This window comes from Columba livia, chromosome Z, assembly GCF_036013475.1.
Source record: "Columba livia isolate bColLiv1 breed racing homer chromosome Z, bColLiv1.pat.W.v2, whole genome shotgun sequence".
Taxonomy (NCBI): Eukaryota; Metazoa; Chordata; class Aves; order Columbiformes; family Columbidae; genus Columba; species Columba livia.
In genome coordinates this window covers 80,032,057-80,055,703 of record NC_088642.1, presented here as the reverse complement: position 1 = coordinate 80,055,703, position 23,647 = coordinate 80,032,057, and the positions used below count along the sequence as shown (strand labels likewise).

Sequence of the window (23,647 nt, the reverse complement as noted above, 5' to 3'; positions counted from 1 at the left end):
AACTGAATAGCTGAGCGGTTAATAAGATCCGACCATGAGCATTTTTGCCTATTAAATGGAAGGAAAAGTTTTGACATCTTCTATCAGTACAAAAATCAGGAAAGACCAAACTGATAAACATCATATAAATACCAGCAGAAGCAGTACCAGCGTATAAAATTTACCATGGCAAAGCTATGTTCTTGCTAGTATAGCTCTCCTTTGCTTCTCTCCCTCATCCTGACCAAAACAAGTCAAATCATTAACAAAAGAAGGGGCTGTATTGTCTGTTCCACACGGAGTTACGCTAGTGAGATCCAGTCTCATTCCATCCCAGAGCAAGGCAGCTTCACGGACAGAGACCTGCTGCTTAAACATGGTCTGCAAAGAAGTGATGGCAGCACACCTGCCACCAGGGTCCTTTAGGAAATGAAACAAAAATCAAGACTGTCTGTTTTGAAGTACCCAGGATTAAATATTCCACTCGTCAGCATGCACAGCACATCTGGAACACAAGTTTGTTCATTCCCAGTAAATGTCACAACAACCCGGATTAAGGATAGACCGACGTTGACAAAGTAGGAGACTCCCTGGAGATCCAAGAAACTTTCCTGATCAAGAAATTGTTTGAAACCAACATTCCATGGAGCCTATTTTAAACTAACAATAGGTTCACTAAGCTTTTCTTTCTTCTTATTTATCACCCACTTGAGAAAAATAATCTTAACTCTATTGAGAGAAACACTGCCAAACTTAGAGGCATACATTCTAAATGAGGAAGGTGGAAGTGTTAATAAAAAGGCAAACTACTAATGAAAAATATACTAGGAAAACAAAAAGGCAGGATTACTTGCAAGCCAAACATTCAACTTTTCTGTCAGGCACTGGGATTTCTTACAACGATAGCACTAACTTGGGCACTCAGATTTTAAGACCAGAAGCTGTGAGCAAAGAGGACACCGTCCTTGCTGGTGACAGCCATGCATACACACTGGTATATGTATATATATATATGCATATGTGTATGCATATGTATATCACATATACTGAAGATCACCCATGCTGAACAGGCTATGTAAATTCTCCCCCATGGAACGATTTTATATCAAGCATAACAGAAGACATTTATTATTGGGTAAAGCAGAGGCAAGGCTAAAAAACTATTTCTTGCCCTATTTCAGAAGAGGTTTGTTTTCTGAAATAAAAATTTCTAGTTAATGTCTAAGTGCAATTAAATTCAATCTCACTGAGCATATGTTTGAAATACTAACAGCTGATGCAAAATACATTGTATTTTACAACTGACTATGCCATAGTGTAATGCACAAATTACACCACTAGCTACAGAAACAAGCATTTAACACTGAATTTAACTACCAACTGATATGAAAATACAAATGGCAGTAAAACAGTCAGTATTGAGCAATGACACCAGAACACAGCTCAAGTAAAACCCCCAGGAAGCCTCTTTAGATAGCACAAGCCTTTAAAAAACAGGATACACACACTGAAGTACAAGCTTTTAAGACACCATTAAGAATATGCAAAATGCTTGTCAGGAAATAACTGCATGTTACCAGAGTCTCATCACTAGACAGAACAACTTTATTCAAACAATACGCAGCATAAGAGTGTTGAAAGATTTTGTTTTTAGAAAGACATGGCTTATATTTCATCCAGCTATCACCTGTATTCAATACCACATGAAGATGCACTCTGCAACTCTGCATAACTATCTTAAAGTAGCTTGACAGTAAATAGCAAAGACTATTTTACAAAACCGCAGCACTTGATCTGATTTAAGGGTATCAAGTGCTCAGTTAAGGAGTGGCATAATCTTGTTTTTAATACTTCTATTAAAAGGTTATGGGATTTTTTTTGCTTGGAAATACACAGCCATAGGTCATTTTTTTTCTGTGAATATTGGCTGATGTACTGAGCACCAATTCACACTAGTGAAAAATGTTAAGATCACTTACACTGTATTATCATCAGTTATAAAGGCACATTCATCCAGTATTTAGTGCTATTCAAAGAAAGTACAACAGAAATGACTAAACAACAGAAGCTGCCCTACTCCTTGTAATTTCACCAGAGAATAAAGAGTGCAGAACACTGAAGGATAAGAGCAGGTACGTTCTGAGATAAAATAAATCCCAAATCCTCTGGCTTTATCCCTCAATCAGTCACCTCAACAAAGCACAAGTTCAGTGTTTCTGCAAAAATACACCACAAGAAAATACCTTTCCTTCTTAGGAGGTCCTGCACCATTTCGAGTTTTATAGGTGAAGATCAACAACTTCAGTATTTTTAACAGGTTCAAGTTTAATGTGCTCACAGGTAGAAGCAACTCTTAACCAGATCTCAGTTTACATCAAATACAGCTTCTGGACAGACATAAAATGGAGTTCTACAGTGCCGTACAGACTCATTAATGGAATTAAGGATTGGATAGGAGGGTACCAAATAAAAAAATGGCTTTTAAATATAAAGCTGTCCCCATGGCTGTGACTTATCCAATGCATGCACTGAAATACATAACTCGCTACTACTTACATTAATCTCCTCCATCATTGTCAAAGGCAAGATCCCCCGGCATTTCTAGTCAGTTACTGCTGGTTGCTTGCCTAGTCCTACCTGGCAGCACTTTTGTATTTCTAATATTAACTTTGCAAATTTTTAAATACTGACAATCCACTATTTTCACAGTGCTTTGAGCAAACATAACTAAATGGCATTCTGAATCACAGACAGTGCCCTGACAATACAATAGGTACTATGACATGCATTGAAAGAGAAAACCAAAGTAGCCCTGCAACAGATTGTTATGAAGTGATTAAACAGTAAAATGTCTTACCAACTATAGATCACAATTTAATTGGTTGTTTCTATGACTACCCATTTAACTGCTGTAACAAACTTCCAGAATTGTTATCTAAATTGCAACCTTCATTTTGCTCCTAAGAAAATACCAAGAACAGGCTTCCACGTTTCACAAACTGGTCAGAAGCTCTGCAAGAAAATATTCCCATCTGCCAGTTTAAATCAAAAGCAGCATGTTCAGAACTCCAGCCCTATGCATCATAATCTTAATTACAGCAAACAGACAGAACGCAGACACAACATCACAAACATTATATATACATAGAAGCAACGTACAGCTGCACAGGAGAATGGTCCAAGACTAGAGACAGAGCCATGAAAGCCACAAGCCAAGTCACAAACCTCATGAAATTAGCTGCACAGGAGTTAGAGCTGTTAGAACCATAGAATTTTACAATGTCCTGAGTTGGAAGGGTCCCACAGGGATCATCTAGTCCAACTCCCGTCCCTGCACAGCACAGCCCCACAGTTCACACCGTGTGTCTGAGGACGTTGTCCAGTCTCTTCTTCAACACTGTCAGGTTGCGGCCGTGACACCTCCCTGGGGAGCCTGTTCAGTGTCCAGCACCCTCTGGGTGAAGAACCTTTTCCTAATGTCCAACTGACCCTCCCCTGGCACATCTTCTGCCATTACCTGGGTTCTATCACTGAGAAGAGCTCAGCCCTGCTCCCCTGCTGATGAAGCTGCAGCCCCATGATGTCTGCTCTCAGACTCCTCTTCCCCAGGCTGAACAAACCAAGTGACTTCAGAGGCTCCTCATACGGCTTCCCCTCAAAACCCTTCACCAACTTCATACCCCTGGGTCACCTGCAGCCTGCAAAGGAGAGCTTCTTAATTTTCCTCTGCTCCACAGAAGATGCTGGGTACCAGACACCTCGTCACACCAGCCTCCTCAGGCCCAGCCAGCACTTTGTGCTGTGAGCAGGAACACAACTACACAGCATCCCTTTAGCAAGCTCATGGTACCATAACAGGACTTTTGGCCCCCAACGTGGACACACCACAAGGTACAACACGCAAGCCACAGGCTGTTCACAAAGAGGTAGAAGATGGTGGACTTACAGGAGAAAGTACTGAAGGGGAGTAGAAGTGTTTTTCAGCAACTTAGTACAAATGTAGATGTTGACAATAGCTGCAGACCTCTCTATTTCCATCCAGAAAAAAGCTATGGCACACAGGAAAAGGAGTCATCAAATGCCACAGCCACTTAGTCAAAGCCATACCTTGCTGCTTCATGAAACTCCTAGGAAGAATGGAGAACTTCCAGGAGTCCTAGTCAGAGTTCCTCTCCTATCAATTCAGTCACTGCCTTCATACCTTTCACATATTACAGATTCTTGTTATCACCTCCTCAGACTATGTGAACTCTGCTCCCATTAGAAGCCAGAGACAGCGAAGAACTGCGAAAATCAACTTCAAATGGCACACAAATCTCAAGTACAGTTTCATGAAGACAGAGGAAAAAATTGTTAAAAAACCCTCACAGAAACAAAACAAAAACCCCAACCACAAGATATCCTGTATTCTTATTTGTTTCTTCGTATCCTGTTAGCACCAACCATTCCCTCTCAATCTTTCCATCTGAAGACTTGATACTCCTAATCACTGTTTAGGTTGCATTTCAGTCTTTCTAGCTGATCTCAGGCTGAAATGCTTTCTTAGTTTTATCATTTTTATCCAGACTCTGTGTTTTAATACTTTATCCCTCATCTCTGTCATATTTGTAAGGCTGCATTACTTCATTTATGCACATTGTTTGTAGTGATCAAATTGTTTCACTCAGACTTTACTAAATTCATATCCCTCTCATGTCATTAGTTACTATTCAGTACCTACCAATTTTTGACCAAGTCCGCAGTTCTACACATCACAAAGATCTTCTTGCCAGAAGAAGCTCTGCAAAGATGTATCAACTGCTACACTGGATGCACCTTAGTAAAACACAGGAAACTAACATGAAGCCAAGAGCTCTCTGTCAAATATGAATGAAACTGAATGTTACATACTCTTCTAGGAAAGGGAGAAAGGTGTTTTTATCCCTTTTGCATCCCTATGCATTTTTCTACGAGGTGGTACGGTGCATGTAAGCATGGCCATGTAAGCCTAATGAAAAATAATTCTGCTTTTCTCATTTGACTGTTCCAAAAGCCCTAAGAAACAGCGTGTAAAAACTGAATCATGCTGCTTTTCAAGACTAGAGACAAGCTAACAAACCTGGAAAGCCACTGCCAGAGGCAACCCTCAGTTCAGCTGTGCCAACCTGTTAACAGAGGGATTTGCAGAGCTCCAAAAACAGCCACTAAAACACTTTCTGCAGAATTTACATCAACTCTCGGCTACAACAAAACAGATCAACCAAAAACCCCAGTACATCTGAACAAAAAGACTTTGCAGAGATGAAAGAGCCACCAGACATACAGTCAGGAAGGAATACATTTAAATAACTGCACTAAGAAACATTCTGAAAGTTTCAATTGCTGTAAGCTTTAAGAGACAGAGATGTGACAACAGCATAACACTGCACATAGCTGTAAGATTTCTTCCAGTCCTACTTGACATATATTTACTGAAAAGAAGAATGATTGCCTATCTCATTTTTGCAAGAGCCACCAGTAGGCTGGTGAAATATTGCTAAACTGACTGAAAAATACTTCTTGAAACAGCTTGCATTTTCTTAGTGAAGGATCAGCTTAGCAAGTGAATTCTGGAACTCATTAAAGTTTTTAGCGAGAAGCTTCCAGTTTTTAAATGCTTCCTACTTGTGCCCTCAGGTCAAAAGTATGCCTTCTTTATTTGAACTAAGAGTAACTACTACAGAAACTATGCTAACACAGCTAGACAAACCAGGAGATACTCTTTGGCAACAACTAAGGAATTTCTAGGATGAGGTTCATCTTGTCTGCCACTAACTTCATTAAACACACCAGAGGCTCCTTTGCCTTGCTCCTCCTTCCCCTTACACCTTGCCCGCTCTAACCAAGCACAGGGTTTTTTTTGTGCCCCACTCTCACCTCTTCTTGCAAGCTGGAATGCCTCCCTAGAGAGGTCCATCGCATCCAGGGGTAGATAACTGCTCCTATAACAAGAAAACCCCGACAGCTGTACACTAAGATAGGTACAATGCGTGAATAAAGCATGTCCAATACTTCCCACAAACACCAGTAACCACAGCAGGGAAAAAAACCTGTTTCTAGACTTTAATATAGAATGAGATGGTTACTACAGAATCTTGGTAACATTTTGCTTTTGGAAGAGTAAAGACATTTTTCTAGCATCCCTTTTATGGCCAAGGAGTACAAAGAACAAAAAATGAAATCTCTCCAGAAATGCTTAGAAAGCACAAAAAGCTTACCCAAGAAAAAATCCAGGTAAAAGGTGTGGTCTGAACAAGATAATGCAAGCAATTCCTTAATATTCTGGATTAAGCAAGCATCCAAGCTTGAATATTTAATGTTTCCACTGTTACTCTACTAACAGATGGCAATATAAAAAAGGAATTGATTGATTTATGGTTACTCTCAAATTTTATATAAAGATGATGCAATTTAGCTATAAAGTAACCATGCAAAACCTGATGAGTAAGCCACAGACAGTATATGCTTCTGTGCATGTCCTACATATGGCTGAATATTTACATACATACACATAATTGTATGTAAAACAAGAGGTTGACTAAATTGAAAAGAAAAAAAAAAAAGGAGGCCAAGACTTAAACTTCTTATCCAAATCTACGCAGAATTATTATATGATTCCTGAACTGATTATTGAAGGTTGGCTAACCCTAAGTAGTTTCTTGAAACTAATCAACAAAAGGGAAGTTCACAGAAGAAAACCTTGTCCAAGTATCTGTAAGTAGCTATTAATAAGAAAATCATAACAGCACCCCTGCCAAGCCAAAGACAGTAATTCTTAAGAGAAAACTGTAATGTTTTAAATATTCCCATGTAGCTACATACTCAGCTTCTTAAAATATAATTATACACAGCTAACATCTCAACACTAATATTAATTAGACAAACTGGCAAGATGCAGACTGTGTGGATGGTCTGATCTGAAAGGCGGGATGGAAACAGGCTGATGGGTTGCACTGAGTGTGGTGACCAGTGGTTTGTACTCCGGCTGGCACCCTGTCATATGTGGGATTTCCAGGGATCAATACTGAGCTTCAACTATTGAACATCTTCATAAATGAGCTGGATGATGGGATTGAAAGCACCCTCACTGAATTTGTTGATGACACCAAACCGGGTGATGAGGTGGACACATCAGAGACATCTTACAGAGAGACCTGGGCAGACTGGAAGAGTGGGCCTGCAAGAACATTGAAGTTTAGCAAAGACAAGTTCAAGCTCCTGCACCTGGGATAACATAATCAAAGAGCCCAGTATGGTCTGGGACCTAGCTGGCTGGGGAGCAGCCCTGCTGAGAGCCACCTGGAGGTCCTGGTGGACAAGATCATAGAATCATCTCAGCTGGAAGAGACCATCAGGATCATCAAGTCCAACCATAAACTAACCTCATTCTAGCACTAAACCATGTCCCTAAGAACCTCGTCTAAACACCTTTTAAACCCCTCCAGACATGATGACTCCACCACTGCCTTGGGCAGCATGATCCAATGCCTGACAGCCCTTTCCGTGAAGAATTTTTTCCTAATATCCAATCTAAACCTGCCCTGGCACAACTTGAGACCACTTCCTCTTTTTCAATCACTTGCTACTTAGGAGAAGAGACTGACCCCCTCCACGCTACAACCTCCTTTCAGATGAACCACCATCATCAGCGTGCTATTGCAGTAAAGAGAGACCGGATCCTGGTCTGCATCCACAGGGCCGCTGCTAGCAGAAATGAAGACATGATCATCCCACTCCTGGATGTCATCAGGCTGCATTATGGAGCACAGTGCACAGCTCTGGTCCCAACAATTCCAGACAGCCACAGACAGACTGGAGAAGATCCAAAGGAGGGCCATGAGGTGGGCACAGGGTGGGAGAACCTGCTCTCTTCAGAAAGACTGTGGACTTCAGGCTCTCCTCACTGAAGAAGGCCCCTACTACATTACAGTATTCCAGTAGCTAAAGTAATTTACAGTAAGAACAACCATTCAGTGGGACCACCTCCCCAAGGAGGAGCAAAACCTCACTGGAGGTTTTCAAGATGCAATAGGACATGGTACAAGATAATCTCAACTATTCTCCGTTTCCCACAAAGTCTGGGCTCCTTCGAGGTGCCTCACAACCTGGGCTGTTTTATGGTTCCGTGCTTCTGTAAATTCCAACCCTGATGAAACTGCATACGTACAAATCCCAATTAGCACTTGAAGGATAAACAGCTATCACTATTTCAGTTTAACAAAAAAAGGAAGCCCTAACAAAGCAAATTCATTTGGTATGAAGCTGGCCTGAGAAGTAGCTGACAATGTTGAAATTCTACCATGAGAATGACTTTTTTAGGGCCTGATCATGACAAGAATCAGACTGATAGCTTACCAAAACACTGAGTGGGTACACAGAGTGTTCTGGCAACCTCGATACCCCTCTCCTAAAATACAACTGGAGTTTTCAAGTTAATTTAGCAATACTGGTTTGTCTACTTTAATTTGTACACATTAATAATTGTAATAAAAAGATGACTTAGAAGGAAAAGGCAGACATTCCAATCAAATTTAGTAAATATTTAGGAAGCACTGTCAGCTACCTTAGAAAGATTTCTTTTACTTAAAGGGCAAATTCTTGAGCTTTTATGGAAGAAATTAGGAGATCTGCCAACACAGGAAATAACTAAATAATCAATTTACCCACCCAAGGATTTCTTCTGTTTTCTTTAAAGTCCTCCCTATTAGCCTCTGCCACTGACCTTGTACCTGTCTACTTCAAGTAACAATTGTCAGCAAATAGGTCCTGTAACACTGATTCTCAACTAGAAACAGTATATTCATACATATACAGAATCAATTTAAATTGGAAGCGACTGCTGGGGCTCATGTAGTTCAACATGAGCAACATGCTCAAGCAGGGTCAGCTACAGCTGGTTGGGTGCTCAGGGCCCTGTTCAGTTGGGTAATGAATATCTCCATTGATGGAGACTTCAGAACCTCTGCCACTGTTTGACACCCCCATGATAAAACAAACAAAGTCTTTAAAAAAATTCAGATGGAATTTCAAGTTTCTTAATTTGTTTCCATTGCCTCTTGCCCTGTCACTGGGCACCACTAAGGACAGTTTGGCTCCCTCACCTTCACTGCTTCCCATCAGGTATTTATAGGCATGGATAAGACCCATCCAAGCCTTCTCATCTCCAGGCTGAACAGTCCCAGGTCTCCCAGCCTCTCCTCATTGAACAGGTGATCTGGTCGCTTCATCACTTTGTTGGCCCTGCTTCACTAAGCCCATGTCTCTCCTGGCGACTGCAGCACTGGACCAGGCACCACAGACGCATCTCCCCAGTGCTGAGCAGAGGGGAAGGATCATCCTGCAGCTGCTGGCAATGCTCTCCTCGAAGCAGCCCAAGACACTTCAGTCTTCTCTGCCATGAGGGTGCGTTGCTGGCTCTGTCCTTCCTGGCATCCCTCATGTGTGCCTGGTGTTATTTCCCATCCAGCATCAGAGGTTTGCCTTTTCCCTGTTGAACTTCACGAGATCCCTCACAGCCCAGTTCTCCAGCCTGTCCAGGTGACTCTGGATGGAAGAACACCCACCTGGTGTTTCAGCCACTGCTCTCAGCTTTGCATTGTCCGCGAACTTGATAAGGGTGCACTCTGTCCTAGCATCCAGGACAGATGCTAGGATGCTGTTAAACAGCATCAGCCCCCCAAGTACCTCCTGTAGAACACCACCGCTGATTTGCCTGCACCTGGACTTTGTGCCGCTGATCACCACGCTCTGGGATCAGCTGTTCTTACAGTTTTCCTCTGGGATCATCCATCCCGATGGTTTTCCATCCAGCTGACTGTCCATGTATCTAACCAGTACACTGCCAGCTTGCCTCTGAAGAGGTTTGGAAGACCGTGTCAAAAGTCTTACAAGAGTTGGAGTAAACCCACCCCTTGTGTCTCTGAACAAATGTGGAAGGTTGGTTAAGCGTCACTTCCACCTCATAAATCCATGCTGACTACTCCTCACCACCTTCAACAGAAAACATAATTTATACTCATGTGAGAACTGAAACTTTTGTGTGCTCTGGAGTAATAGAGCAGATACTAAACATAAAAATAAAAAATACTAAAGACCAACTGGAGTCCTTATATAGTATATAAAAATAGGTAGAACAGAACAAGCATATAAAACTTCTCGAGCACTGACAATATTTTATTGGTACTGACCACACAGAGGAACACAGAATCATTTCACTGCAATATTTCTATGCAGCACAAAGACAAAGAGTGGCTACAAAAAAGGTCTCTGAGTCTCATGGAAAAGATGAGGGGCAATAGGTACAAGTTACTCCTGGGGACATTCCAACCAGACAGACACAAGAGGGAAATTTTTCACTACAAGAACAATCAAGTATTGGAATAACGTCCCCAGGGAAGTGGTAGATTCCCCAACGTCAGACATTTTTAAGATTTAGCTGGACAGGTGATGGGCCATCTTCTCTAGAACATGCTTGTGCCAAGAAACATTTGACCAGATGATCCTTGCGGTCTCCTCCAGCCTGGTATTCTATCAATTTTAAAACAAGAAGCCTTCTCCTCCCTTCTACTGTGCCTACCAGTGAGACAAATTCCAAGATTTTTGTTAAAGGAGAGAGAAAAGTACATGAGAAACTGGAAAACTGCTATGGGAATCCTAAGAATCTATGGCTAAATGGACAAATGGTGTCCTACACTGCAGAGGCCCATGTCCCACCATTAAAATCTGTGTTCCTGTCCAGCCACAAAACATTAAGATAAGAAAAGGTAAAGAAATGAGGCAAAATATTACGCTTTTTAATACGGTAGGCCAGCAGATGAAGGCTTAAGTCCCACATTGAAATTCTAGGAGTCAATATACAACACAAAATAAAAACTAGATAAAGTGCAGGTCAAGAGGCTCTTTTACTGTTTAAACAAAATGTCACCATCTGTTGTTGACTAGAAATACTGACTAAACTACTGAAAAATGTTCCTCAAATTTTTTCCAGCATCAAATGCTGTTATATTTCTTGATTTCTTCATCTGAAGCTTTCACATATATACATACCTAATATACTCATTTGCTTACTGCTTCACTTCCTATATATGGTTAAGTACAATTTTGCTGCTGTTAACCATCCATTCAACTCAGCACTTCTAACGCTACACATTCAGTCAGAACTAAAACCAGATTTATATTCAGGTCTATTTTGTAAGTGGCCAAATCAGTACACTACCCATCAACTTCAGTAAAATAATGTGTTTCCCTTCCGCACAGAACAAGAATAAATAAATAACCTAAAAAATAAAAGTTTACCTGCTAACCACACTCACTGCTAAACACAAAAGAAGTCTTATACACTAAGAGCAAGTTACACCACATTTCATTTTTTATTGTTTATACAGTACCTAACTGAGCATGTCCATATTATTTCCCCTTAGTTTTCTGTTCAACAGGGAAAAGGACTTTCAACCACTATTCAGAAAAAAAAAAAATATTTTCATGAGTTATTGAAATAAACAAATGCTGCAAACCCCTGGATTTTTCACCTTTGATAGACTTATCTGAAGAAACTACAACTTCACACCATGTTCATGCAGAAAATTATCTACTCTCATGCAATCCATGCTTAATTAATATTTCTCTGTCCACATCTCCAAACTCAGCTATTTTTCTCACTATTATGTTGCCTCGACAGGCACCAACAGTGACTGTAAGAATACATCTGCTTCAGGTAAGATTTGTTTTAACCAGACAGTATTTTGACAGCCTATTGCATTTTGTATGGTGATAGCTTTCGATTTCAACTGATTTCCATTTCAAACTAATAACCACTGCTCAAAACACACAGTATGAAAAAATGTCAGTTTTACTGCAATATACTGGAATCACTTCTGCCACCTTAATGCTGGGATCTGAAATAATCTTGTCAACCAAGGCTTTAATCAAATACATAAATAACTGATCTATTTCACATACTGCCAGTTTACAACCAAATTAAATAGCATTCATTCATTAATCCTAACGCTATTTCAGCCTCTGTCAGCGAGCTTTACAAATGAGGTAGAAAACATGGAGGGGAAAAATCCCAAAACAGAGTTCCATGCTTTATTTCCTAGTGCCCTGTGTCTCCCACATTGAATTATGCTACAATATAAACACGCTCCAGAAAAATGAAAAATCACACACACACACTGCATAGACAAGCCTAAAGTCAGTTTCACTCAGGAACAAAGAGGATAAAAATCAAGCCTACTTGGGGATGTTGAGCTTGTGAATAAAGGAGAACCTGTGACATGCTGACAATCTCCTCCCGCTGCTAGAAAACTGAAGAAAACACACTAAGTGAAGACATATTCCCCTTTTCCTTAGGTATGTGGAAAAAAGAAGAGGAAATTAAGTGTATTAGGTGCTTGCTAGAGAAGACAAACACATCCTGACTGCCCTGAAAAAACTATATTTACAGCATCCTGATGGGAAGTGCAGAACTTGCATCTGCTTCACTTCCCATCTCTTCAGGTTAGTTACTCTAACAACCAGAACAGCAACAATAATACGGTATTTAAAAACTACTAATATTGGGGGAAAAAAAGAGAAAAAAAGTTTAGCCTTTCTAACACCTTTACAGCCTGACACTTGCAAACTGGGAACTCAGATTTTGATTTCTTTGTGTGTGATTATTTTTTTTTAATTTGCATAACATGTTAGGAGATGAAAAAGTGGTGAAGTTATGTATAAGTTCATGCAGAAAGCTTCATTTCATTTTATACTTAAAAGTCTAATTGGAGTATGATCACATAAAGCAAAGGCAGGAGTGAAGAACACTCTCAGTTTTCTGATGTACACACAATATATTGTAAGCAATTAAGACAAAGAAACAAAAGCATTTGACAGAATCGTGGAATTATCCATCAACCCAACCCTGCATGCCTCCTGTAAAAACTGAATGAATTAGGAGGAAGTGGGAAAGGGTGGAGCTGGCAGTCGTATTTAAACAAATGGAACAGCAGTTTTGTAATCACATTCCACTGCAGAAATTTAAGCCAAGTTTAAATTACCAGATCAATTTCAGCTTTTAAAGACTTATATAGGGCCTCTTCTCATATAGGATGTTAGACAATATTGATCTGTAGTTTTGGTAACAAAGGGTTCAACTCCATAGAAGCAGATGGTATGACTACAAAGAAAGGGAACTTGCAAAATAAAACAGCAGGACTGAAAGGATACAGTTTAGTACCGGCATATGGCTAATTTAAATGAATTAGCAGAGAACGGTAAAAATTCATGCTGTATAAAACAAATAAGAGAAGAATGAAAGGTAAGAAGGCTTCTAATTATTTTTATCAGCCATTTTTTTTTTTTTTTTTTTTTTTAATTTAAATGGAAAAGTCACACACCAAGGATAAAATTACAAGTAAGACGGTTATGGAGGTATGAAATTCTTAATTGATTTTTTTAAAACGTATTTTATTTCTTCGATGTTTCTGTATGAAAGAATCTTCAAGAGAAGAACATTTAACTACAGAACTGTGCTCTGGTGCTGCAAAAACTTTAATGTCTCCTTTATCTGAGTAAGGTAAGTAGCTTTGTCAACCAAAACAAAAATCAGGGCCTCTGCAGTCTTACCCTAGCATGTACTCCTTGTCAGAAATCAAACACTCTCTTTCATGACAGTTACCATCATGCTTGAACATGACTTACAAGACAACATTCTGACTGCAAAATCCACTCAGAGTTGTAGATGTGCTAACGATTATTTAGAATCCAAGAGGTAATTATTCATAAATAACTACCCCGCTTTCTAAAACTATTTCAAGAAAGCCTGCTTTTTGGCTTTTTCCTCCGTTCTCTGAGAAACTTAGCAATGTGTAACAGAAGAAGCAGAGAGAAAACCAGAGGAGCAGAATCCTGTACCTCACCAGCATGCCACACAATACTGAAGAAGTAACTTTGCTTTCATGTGCTTCTGTTTCCCTCTTTATCCTTTGTCAAATCTGCCTAATCCTCTTTATAGCTCGTTAGGGAAGTCTACAAGTTTAAGACTATTCAAATGCTGTCTTCACAAAACAAGGCCTTAATGTTTACAAACTTCCACAAAAAGTCCAGAAATTTAAAGAATAAAGGATTATTAGGAAGCCTGTCAAGGTCAGAGAGATTATTTTAAAAGAAATCCTATAATGTTACATTTTACGTCCTCTTCACAACTGCAATGGCTCCTGAAATCCTGGAAGCACATGAAATACTGCAAAAGTTAACTGTCAGTAGAGTTAGCAGACAATGTAAAGAACCCAAATTCAGATGGGTTTTCAGATTAACTTTCTGACCTCTACCTCAAATACATCTACAACCCCATACCTCAAAACCCTAAATTACTGAGATACTCCCTGTAACTTCAGAAACTACATATTTGTAGATAGCAATGAAAAGTGTTTAAACAATTTTATTCTGAGAAGGGTAGCTGGAAAAGGGTTCTTTTCTGTTCTAATAGAAGCCTCGTGAGTGCTTTACACAAACCTGCAGACATTCTACAGTTAAATCCAAAGGTTGTGTTCAGAGCACTTATTAATTATATGAACTCTATATAACACTGTCTGATATTTCACACAATATAAACAGAGAACTAGTCTGTCTCTAGTGCAAGTTTCTTTTTATTACCAGATCTTCAGGAACCCACAGTAACCTAATAGACAGATATACATTATAAAACTTAACTGCAGGTTTACAGGTGGGTTTTTTTTCTAACTGACTCTTCTCTCCAAACGTAATAAGCACGTGTGTGCTACTTCAGTTATGTTTGTATATGAAACGGGAAAGCTAAAGATTACTGGCTTATTTTGAGGTGCTTTAAGTGGAAAACCATGTAATACCAAATGATGACATGGTGTATCAATCACTGAATGCCACCGATAGCATTTTTGTCAGGGTTTGTTGGTTTTCTTTAATTAACGTTTACAGCTCCACCGACAAAGACTACAGCGCTACCAGAGATTGGAAAAGTCTCCCCAACAGGTAGTTAAACCACAACCGGAATAACTCACTCTTCCTGGCAGCCTGGAGTATCGCTGCAAAAACTTGGAAAAAAAAAAAAAAAAGAAAATAAAAAAAACACAACTAAATGGGCTCGAGCAGAGCGCCTTTCTTCCAGGAGGGCACACCAATTATGACCGCGGTACCTCCTCCAAGTGCAGGGGGTCGAAGCCGGTGCCCGCCCGTCCCCACCGCGGGCCCAGGGCCGGGACGCGGGTCTGCCCGCAGCGGGACCGCCGAACCCGGGCACCGTCCCGGCGGAGCAGCCTTCCTGCCAGAGAGGAACGGGGAGAGGCGAAGGGGAGAGGGGAGGAGAGCGCAAAACTTCTGCGGGACTTCGACGGCACACATGTTCCGCCAGGATAAGATACGGGGGTCCGGCGCCGCGCCCCAGCTCCTCGGGGGAAGGGGGGATGGAGTGGGGGGACCGGGCGGGCGTGGTGGCTCCCGGCGGGGCGGCGGCTACTCACTGGTTGGTGGGGGGCGCGTTGAGCGGGATGGCCACCTCCTCCTCTTCGTACTCCGGCCCGTCCAGCGAGTCCCCTTCGTCCACAGTCCCCAGCCCCCCGGACAAGGGGGGCGGCGGCGGCGGCAGCGGGGGGAAGGCGTCGGTGCCGGGATCGTTCGCCTGGGCCGCCTCCGGTCCCTGCCCCGGGCCGGCCGCCGGCAGGGCAGGCCCCGCGCCCAGCTCCAGGAGCCCCAGCACCGAGCACAAAGCCGGGCCACCCGGGGGGCCAGCGCCCGGGCTGCTGCCGCCGCCGGAGCCCTCCGGGAAGGGACCCGGCGGCCCCGACCCCTTGCCCCGGCACACGGCCGGGTAGTGTCCCGGCTCCGCGCCGCCGGCGGCGCCCGCCGTCCCGGCTGAGGTAACCGAGCCGCCCTCCTCACCCCCGGCCTCGGCCGCCATCATGTTGAGCCTCGCCCCCCCCCCCCGCCCCGGTCTGGCTGCCGCACGCCGGGAAGGTGGCGACAAAGGGGCCCCGGCCCCCCCCGCCCGCCCCGGCGGGGAGCGGAGCCGGGACGAGGGCAAAACTTCCCCGGCGGAGACGGGCTGCGAACAATACCCGGCTGGGCGGGGGCTGGGCGCGCAGGGCAGCTCCGCAGGGCCCCGGCGCGGCTGCCTCGGCCCCGGCGGCCGCCAGGGGAGCGGCTGCCGCGGCCCCGCGCTCTCACCCGCCTCCGCCCGCCGCCCCGGGAGCGCGCGGGAGCGGGACGGGCCGCACCGCGCCTGCGCACCGCACCCCCGGCACAGACACACGCGTGCGCGGGTGCGGAGGGGGGGCGGGAGTGAAGCGCGGTGCTCCCTTCTGACAGAAAAATAAAGGAAAAGGCCCAAATCGCGCGGGCGGGCGGCAGGTGCTGCGGGGTCCGGGAGGGGCTGCGCGGGGGCGGTGAGGTGCGCAGCGGCGGGGGCTGTTCGGGCTGAGCCGCAGGTGGGGCCTTCCCGCGGGGGCGGCGTGCGGGGCGAGGCTCGGTGCCGCTGTGCCGACGGGGGTTGCTCAGGGGCTGCCATCGGGTCCGGTTCGCGGCCCGGCTGCTCCGTCCGAGGGCCTCGGGGGCGGGAACCCGGCGGGTGTGAGGGGATCCGTGGTCGGTTCGCCGCTTTGGGCCTGTCTCCTTCGCGCGGGAACTGCTCACGGGGGTGGATTTCTCAGAGAAATCGTTTAAAGAGGGCCCTTTGTGTATAGTTGAGAAGACAGGGTGTTCTAGCAATAATAATTTAAAAATGCATTCGAGTCTCTACAAGGTACTGTTTATCTTTTAAGAGTTGCGACTCATGGGTACTGGAAAGGTGTATGCTCTGCACTTTGCCCATTTTTTTTCCTCGTTCCTGAGTCCTGCAATCTCTCACACCCCCGAGCCTATTTTGTCGTTAATAATTCTACTAACTTCTTTGGGTTTGTTGGCACGTCAGGTTCACCTCGCACAGAGGCACCTCTGTGATCAAGAAAACATCGTGTGACAAACATTACCAGGCAATATAACATGTAGATATCTTTTAATTTATTTTTTTATTTTCTCCCTAGTGTTAAAAGAGCTGGCAAATAGCAGCACGTTGACACTTGTAAGTCTCTCAGGGGTTCTCAGAAGGCATCTAAACATTCAGGTTTTCAAAGCTTAGCATTACCCAAAAGTATTAAGTGAATTTTTCCTGAGGCCACTAAAACAAACTACTGCTCCCACTTTCACAGCTCTCCAGCCAACATCTTTTTATCTGCTGAAATGAAGTTTCGTATCTTGCCTTCTAAAGGCAAAATTTGAATCTAGTTACACCACTAAGATCAGTGGAATTATGCTGGGTTTGTGCCCAGTGTCAGTGAAAGGAGATGCTGGCTCTAGCCCTCACTTTACAGCCTTGTAACACATTAATACCCTGCTGTCTTTCTGTTTTAAGAAACTGCAGTTTCAACAGCAACTTCTCACAGCTTTGGTTTTGCGTTTCCATGTTTCAGTATTATAACTTCCAGTAATGTTGTAGCCTGCTGTCTCTGTTGGTTTCCATTTTCCGCTGTTTGCTTTCCCTCACAGATTTCTAAATAAAATTATTTTAACACAGCCTCGTTGCTGTCATGGAAGCGATATGCCTAAATATAGAAATGCATTGTAAATATTTATAAGATCCTCTTCATGAGGCAGGCTTTTCTCAGCGCCTTGCAGGGCAGCAGCATGTGTAGGGGGGACTGGAAGGACAGCTGTGCTAAGGATTTCCCGCAGGATGTGGGGATGTGACTGTGACACTCCTCCTTCAGGAGGTTTATCGTGGGGAGAGCAGTCTTAACATTTGGCAAGGGTTCCACAAAAGGAGAGCTTCCCGTGAGACGAGACGAGCTGTTGCCTCTCTGCCCCTAACGTACCATTTCTGTTCACTTTGCAGGCAAAATTTTGTGTCTCAGGTCGCTTGGTGCTGCAGGTAATGCATGTCGCCCTGTATTTCTTCCTTCTTGAGCCTTGCGAGTTGGCTTCCCCTATACAAGCTTTCACAGGGCTTTATTTTCGTGAATTTATTTAGATGAAGGAATAAGTGTAACAATATTTTTATTGATACTTCTTGTGCATTTGCAAATATGTCTTTTTTTTCTGAAATCCCAGAGTAGCTGGTCCTTCATCCCTGCTGTGTGGATGGTGTCAGGCTAGAGTCTTGTAAAGTCTAATTGCGTGTTTCCTAGAGTTGGTTTGTGGGATGGTGAATCTGGGAATATACATGATTTTTTCCTCTGCTGACTTTTGAATCTGGTATCCCTCACCCTTGGTCTGGTATTGAAATGTCAGAGCACAGGCAGATTATGATTTTTCTGTCCTAATTTAAAGAGCAATCTGTAGAAAGGCCAAAACTGAACCTGACACAGAAAAGTACAGAATGTTATTGCTGTCATTGAAACTACCTGTTTGCTGATATATGGCAGATAAAATTCATTGTGTAGGATTCTGCCTGTGGAGGACTAACATAGTCTGTGCCGTGCTTGTAAATAAAACCAAGCCTTCCCAGGCGCTTGGATGTGGTTGTCTGTGGAGCCTATGGCACAGTGACCTTTCCTGCAGCGCCTTCCCAGCCGCACAGATACCCCACTGTGGGGACCGGGAGAGCTCCCATGGTGAGCCACACGCCAGTCTGTGACAGTTTGAGAGCCCATGGGACGTTCATGGGGATGTTAATTCACTAGTATGGAGCAGACGCAGACGTGGTTTTGTTAGTAGTGGCAGGTGGCCTTCATAGATTCAGTTCATACTACAAAGACTCTGGGTTCTGAAGCTGTCTTCCAGTGTAGCAATGGGTGAATTGCACTGGCACTGAGGCCTTTAAACTGCATTACTAACCCTGGATTATCAACATTACTAACCCTGGATTATCATAGAACAGTTTGGGTGGGAAGGGACCTTCAAAGCTCATCCAGTGCCCCCCTGCCATGAGCAGGGACATCTTCACCAGCTCAGGTTGCTCAGAGCCCCGTCCAGCCTGGCCTGGGATGACTCCAGGGGTGGTTCATCAACCACCTCTCTGGCCAACCTGGACCAGGCTTTCTTCACCTTCAGTGTCAAAAATTTCTTCCTCATGTCCAGCCTGAATCTCCCCTCCAGTTTAAAACCATCACCACTTGTCCTGTCGCAACAAGCCCTGCTCAAAAGTCTGTCCCCATCTTTCTTATTGTCTGCTTTTAAGTACTGAAAGGATATAGTGATGCTTGCACCGTATCCCTCAAATACAGTTGGGACTAATTTGATAATACATACCATAAGAATGGTGACAGTGGTGAGATGTTCCAGGCAGCTGAAGGTGTGATTAAGAACTCGAGTTTTCAGGCTGGGTTTGTCGCTGATTTGCATGGCCTTGGGCAAGTAATTTGAACAAGGTTATACTTTTTCCATCGGTGAAGTAAGAAGCTATTTCTCATATGTGTCAGAGGATTAATTAGTTTTTTTTACAACATTTGAAAACTGTTATGCTTATTAGGATGAAAAGCCATGTAAAGTGAATTAGCCAGTATTTCAGTTATTTATGGAGAAGATGTTGCTTGCGTCATGGATACCAACACCGGGTAACCTTTACTTTCAGTCCTTATTTCAACACAAAACCTGCTTCTGTCCTCTACCTGGGTACAGTTTATTTCCGCTTTTCCAAAGGTGTTATCCTATCTCAGAAATAAATAGCAACAGGGGCGTTTTAAATCTTTCTGTCACAGGGTGGAGTGGTAAGAGAAGAGCCTCCCTGTAATGAAGAATGCTCCAAGTGTTGCAGTTATTCCACTTGTACGCCCGCAGCTGTAGAATAAACAGTGACAGGGTGATTGCTGATTCTTCCTACCTACCTGCAAACCTGTTTTGACTCCACAGGAGACCACATGTGTTGCTGGGGAGGTGGAAAGGTGGGCAGAATCTGGGCAAGAATGTGAATATAGATATTTTTTTTTTTATTTCCTGTAACTTAACTTCTTCCATCATGTTTATATTTTCTTTTATTTTTCTTTAATAAAGCTGACTCTGTTGCCGGGATGATTTTCATAAGGCAATCATTGAACAGTCGTTGCCACTGTCTGCATATTTTATTTTGGGTCTGTTCTGTCAAGTCTTCCATGCTCATGGTACAAATTAGGAACTTCTGTTAGCACTGATTTTTTTTTTTTTATTGAATCTCTGAATAAGTCATTAATGACAAGCTATTTTTAAATCTTTGCTTCATTTTAAAAGATCAACTGTCTTCAAATGTTATTTTTGTTTGATAACTTCCTGATTACTATCGATTTTCAAGAATGATTTTGTCATGTGAGAAGTGATCTCTCTCAAACTCTAAACCCTTCCATAATGTTTGTCAATACTCATTTTGTTCTCTTGTAGTTTGATATGCTTTCAAATAAAGATTACTTAAGCCCAAATGAAAGACTATAATCCCCATACTAGTAGAAATTGTATCCTATCTTAAAGGGTCGATATGTATACAACTTTAAGAAATAAATTACTACTGAGTCTCTATTTTTGTCTCTTAAGCAGATGCAAAAATACATTTGAACAGCTACCTTGAGGTAATCACTTTTATTAGTATGTGATACCAGTCTCTTGGTGTCTTTTGTCTGCTTTCCAAAATGGTTTAAAAAACTTTTGTATCATTGCCTGTAGTTGTTCACTTTCTCTTTTCAATTTTAGAACAGCATTACTACTTAACTGCATAGATTTTTGCTTGTCTCACTTCAGGCTGCATCTGGAAAAGAAGTCTTGAAGTCTTCTCCCCACCCCCTCTCTAGTTTTGAATATTTAGTGATTTTAATGGTGTAAATAGATGTGTTGTACTTCCGTCCCTTTTCCTGAGCCCTCAGTGCACACAGCAAATCTTCTTTTCAGAAACAAATTGATGCTACAGTTTGGTGCTCAGCCTCAGCACAACACATCCTTGAGTCTGAAGCCAAGTGTTAGTTACAACTTCAAGGCTTAAAATCTTGTCTTCCTGGCAAGTCTTGTTCCTTGCTGATCTGAGTCTGGCCGTGCTTCAACCCCACCGTTCCATTTGTGAACACTGATGGAAGTACTTTTCCTGCCTTTTTTTATTTGTAAATTCTATCAGATTTGCTCAGAACCCGCCACATTGCAGTTTTCTTGAGAATTAGGAAGCGTACAGTTTCTATGCTGTATCATTTAAATGTTGTGCAGAGCTTACTAGTTTAATCAAAAGAGTAATTATTTTATTGTTGACTTTTAAGAAATCCGTTTCTTTTGTCTGAGTGTCGTACACTGATCTAAGTATACTTTTCACTCTAATTATTACCGTATTACTAACGAATTTTCAAAATGTCGTGTATTTTGTACTCTCTTGTTCAATTTTATCCGTTTCTAGTTTTGGGCCATTTGCTGTCTTCCTGAAATTTCACATGGTGGTTTGTGACATGCCAGTGGAAACATACTATATTAATCTTAGGTCATATGGTGTATCAGCAAGTGAATTATTCAGAAACAACCATTTTAAGCAAACTAACAGCATTCAGTAGCACTCTTTTTGGAGTCATAGCACATCCTCCTGTCCGCACCTTGGTCTGCACTAACAGAGTCAGGAGCTTTGTTTGCCACATGCTTGGTAAGTCAGTGCCCAGTTTTATTTTCTTTCAGACCTTTTAAAAGGAGGGTCTTTGGGACTTTCTACAGGAACAAAGCAGACAATACTTTTTTTCCCATGAATCCTAACCAAGTGCTATGAAAATGTAAAGGATAGCACCATTAGAAGTACACATAACAAAGTTTGGGCTGATGTCCTGGTACATCACATAACGTCCCTGAAGCAGATGTTTTAAAAAGAGGCACAGATAATAACATTTTGCCATTTCTTATATTTATGTTTTCTGGCTGTAATTGTTACTTCTCCATAACTATCGGGCCCTACCTGTCAAAATGCATTGACAAAGCAGTATGTTTCAGAGGTCACGGTTATTATTTCAGGCATAGCACGTTGCAAGCACCTGTGCTGCCTTGTTCTCAGAGCATTATACTGTCTAATACAGTCGTACACAGCCTTGGGTTGGTACTAACCTGGAATTGTCAGTGTTGTGTTTTAATTTGCAGTGAAACCTGAAAATTCAAGAACTACTCTGGAGACTGGGTGACACTGATCCGTAAGTGGAACCCAAACTGCAAGCCGTGTATCTGGCATTCCCAAGGAAGGCTATTGTTAGATAATTGCCATCTATAAAGTGTGTTACAGATGGAAAAAAAATGATAAAGTGGTAAGTTTCAGTCACAGAAGTGATGGCACATTGTCTTAGCACACAGCAGGCATGTGGTAGGGTGCCTTTCATGTAATACTGCATGGCAGCTGTAGCTGCCACGATGCATGTTCTACTTGAAATAGAGCAGCAACTGCAAGGGCAGAAGAGACACGGTGCCCATAAAGTAAACCAGGCATGGAAATGGTGTATTTTTCCAGCAGAAATGTTGCAAAAGTCAAATTGTAATAACCAACCAACTGAAAAAAAAGGGGGAGGGGAAGGGAGGGGAGGGGAGGGGAGGGGGAGGGGAGGGGAAAAAGAGAAAAGAGAAAACAAAATGAAAAGCAGAAAGAAGAGAAGAGAAGAGAAGAGAAGAGAAGAGAAGAGAAGAGAAGAGAAGAGAAGAGAAGAGAAGAGAAGAGAAGAGAAGAGAAGAGAAGAGAAGAGAAGAGAAGAGAAGAGAAGAGAAGAGAAGAGAAGAGAAGAGAAGAGAAGAGAAGAGAAGAGAAGAGAAGAGAAGAGAAGAGAAGAGAAGAGAAGAGAAGAGAAGAGAAGAGAAGAGAAGAGAAGAGAAGAGAAGAGAAGAGAAGAGAAGAGAAGGGAAGGGAAGGGAAGGGAAGGGAAGGGAAGGGAAGGGAAGGGAAGGGAAGGGAAGGGAAGGGAAGGGAAGGGAAGGGAAGGGAAGGGAAGGGAAGGGAAGGGAAGGGAAGGGAAGGGAAGGGAAGGGAAGGGAAGGGAAGGGAAGGGGAAAAGAAAGAGGAAAAAAAAGAAGAGAAAAGGAAAGAAGAAAAAAAATTAAGAACATTTATTTGTTTTTAAAGCTTGCAATTTTCCATGTGATTTTTCATATCTGTCTTACTCCTTATCAATACCCTTTTGGACAGATTTGCTGTCTTTTCTAGTATATATTAGTTAATTAAGCACCACCAGCATTTTTCCTCTTTTCTGAAGTTTACATCCCTGAAAGGCCATGGCAAAACACCCCTTTAACTTCAGTAGCATAGGAACAAGTGCTACATGAATGCGTGGTCAATCTTGCTTAAAGACTGTGGTCCTTTAATTTCAGGCACATGTTATTCCCTATAATTAAATGTGAGAGGAACCTGTTTATTCTAATCTGTATTTATAATTTGTGCCTTCATTTGAAGCACATATGGATTCTCTCCTGAGCCTGTAACTATTGAGTGACTCCATTTATAGATACACTGAATAGTTACATTATTTTTTGAGCAATGCTGAAAATATCCTCATTTTTTTGGAAACTGATGGTAGTTTTGTTGTTGCTTTTTTTTTTTTTTTTTCCATAAGAAGATCTGAAAAACTGAGCTACAAAGGACAAACAACATTTTTTTCCATTTTGATTTTGAAAATATTTTGCATGTAGTCATTTTCCCTGCTTAGTTAATTGCAGCTAACTTCCACAAGGGTTCCTAGTAATAAATTACCTTAGGTTTACACGT

The 23,647-nt window shown here is 42.4% G+C and overlaps 1 protein-coding gene across 1 annotated transcript in view; it reads right to left on the bottom strand.

The window, feature by feature from the left end:
• The window catches only part of RASA1 (RAS p21 protein activator 1), a 60,449-nt gene extending 44,521 nt beyond the window's left edge, over positions 1-15,928 (bottom strand). The window contains exon 1 of the mRNA XM_065046492.1: positions 15,474-15,928. Within this exon, the coding sequence (XP_064902564.1) occupies positions 15,474-15,913 (440 nt within the window). The 5' untranslated portion in view covers positions 15,914-15,928. The remainder of the gene's footprint in view (positions 1-15,473) is intronic.
• Between the last annotated feature and the right edge of the window lie 7,719 nt (positions 15,929-23,647).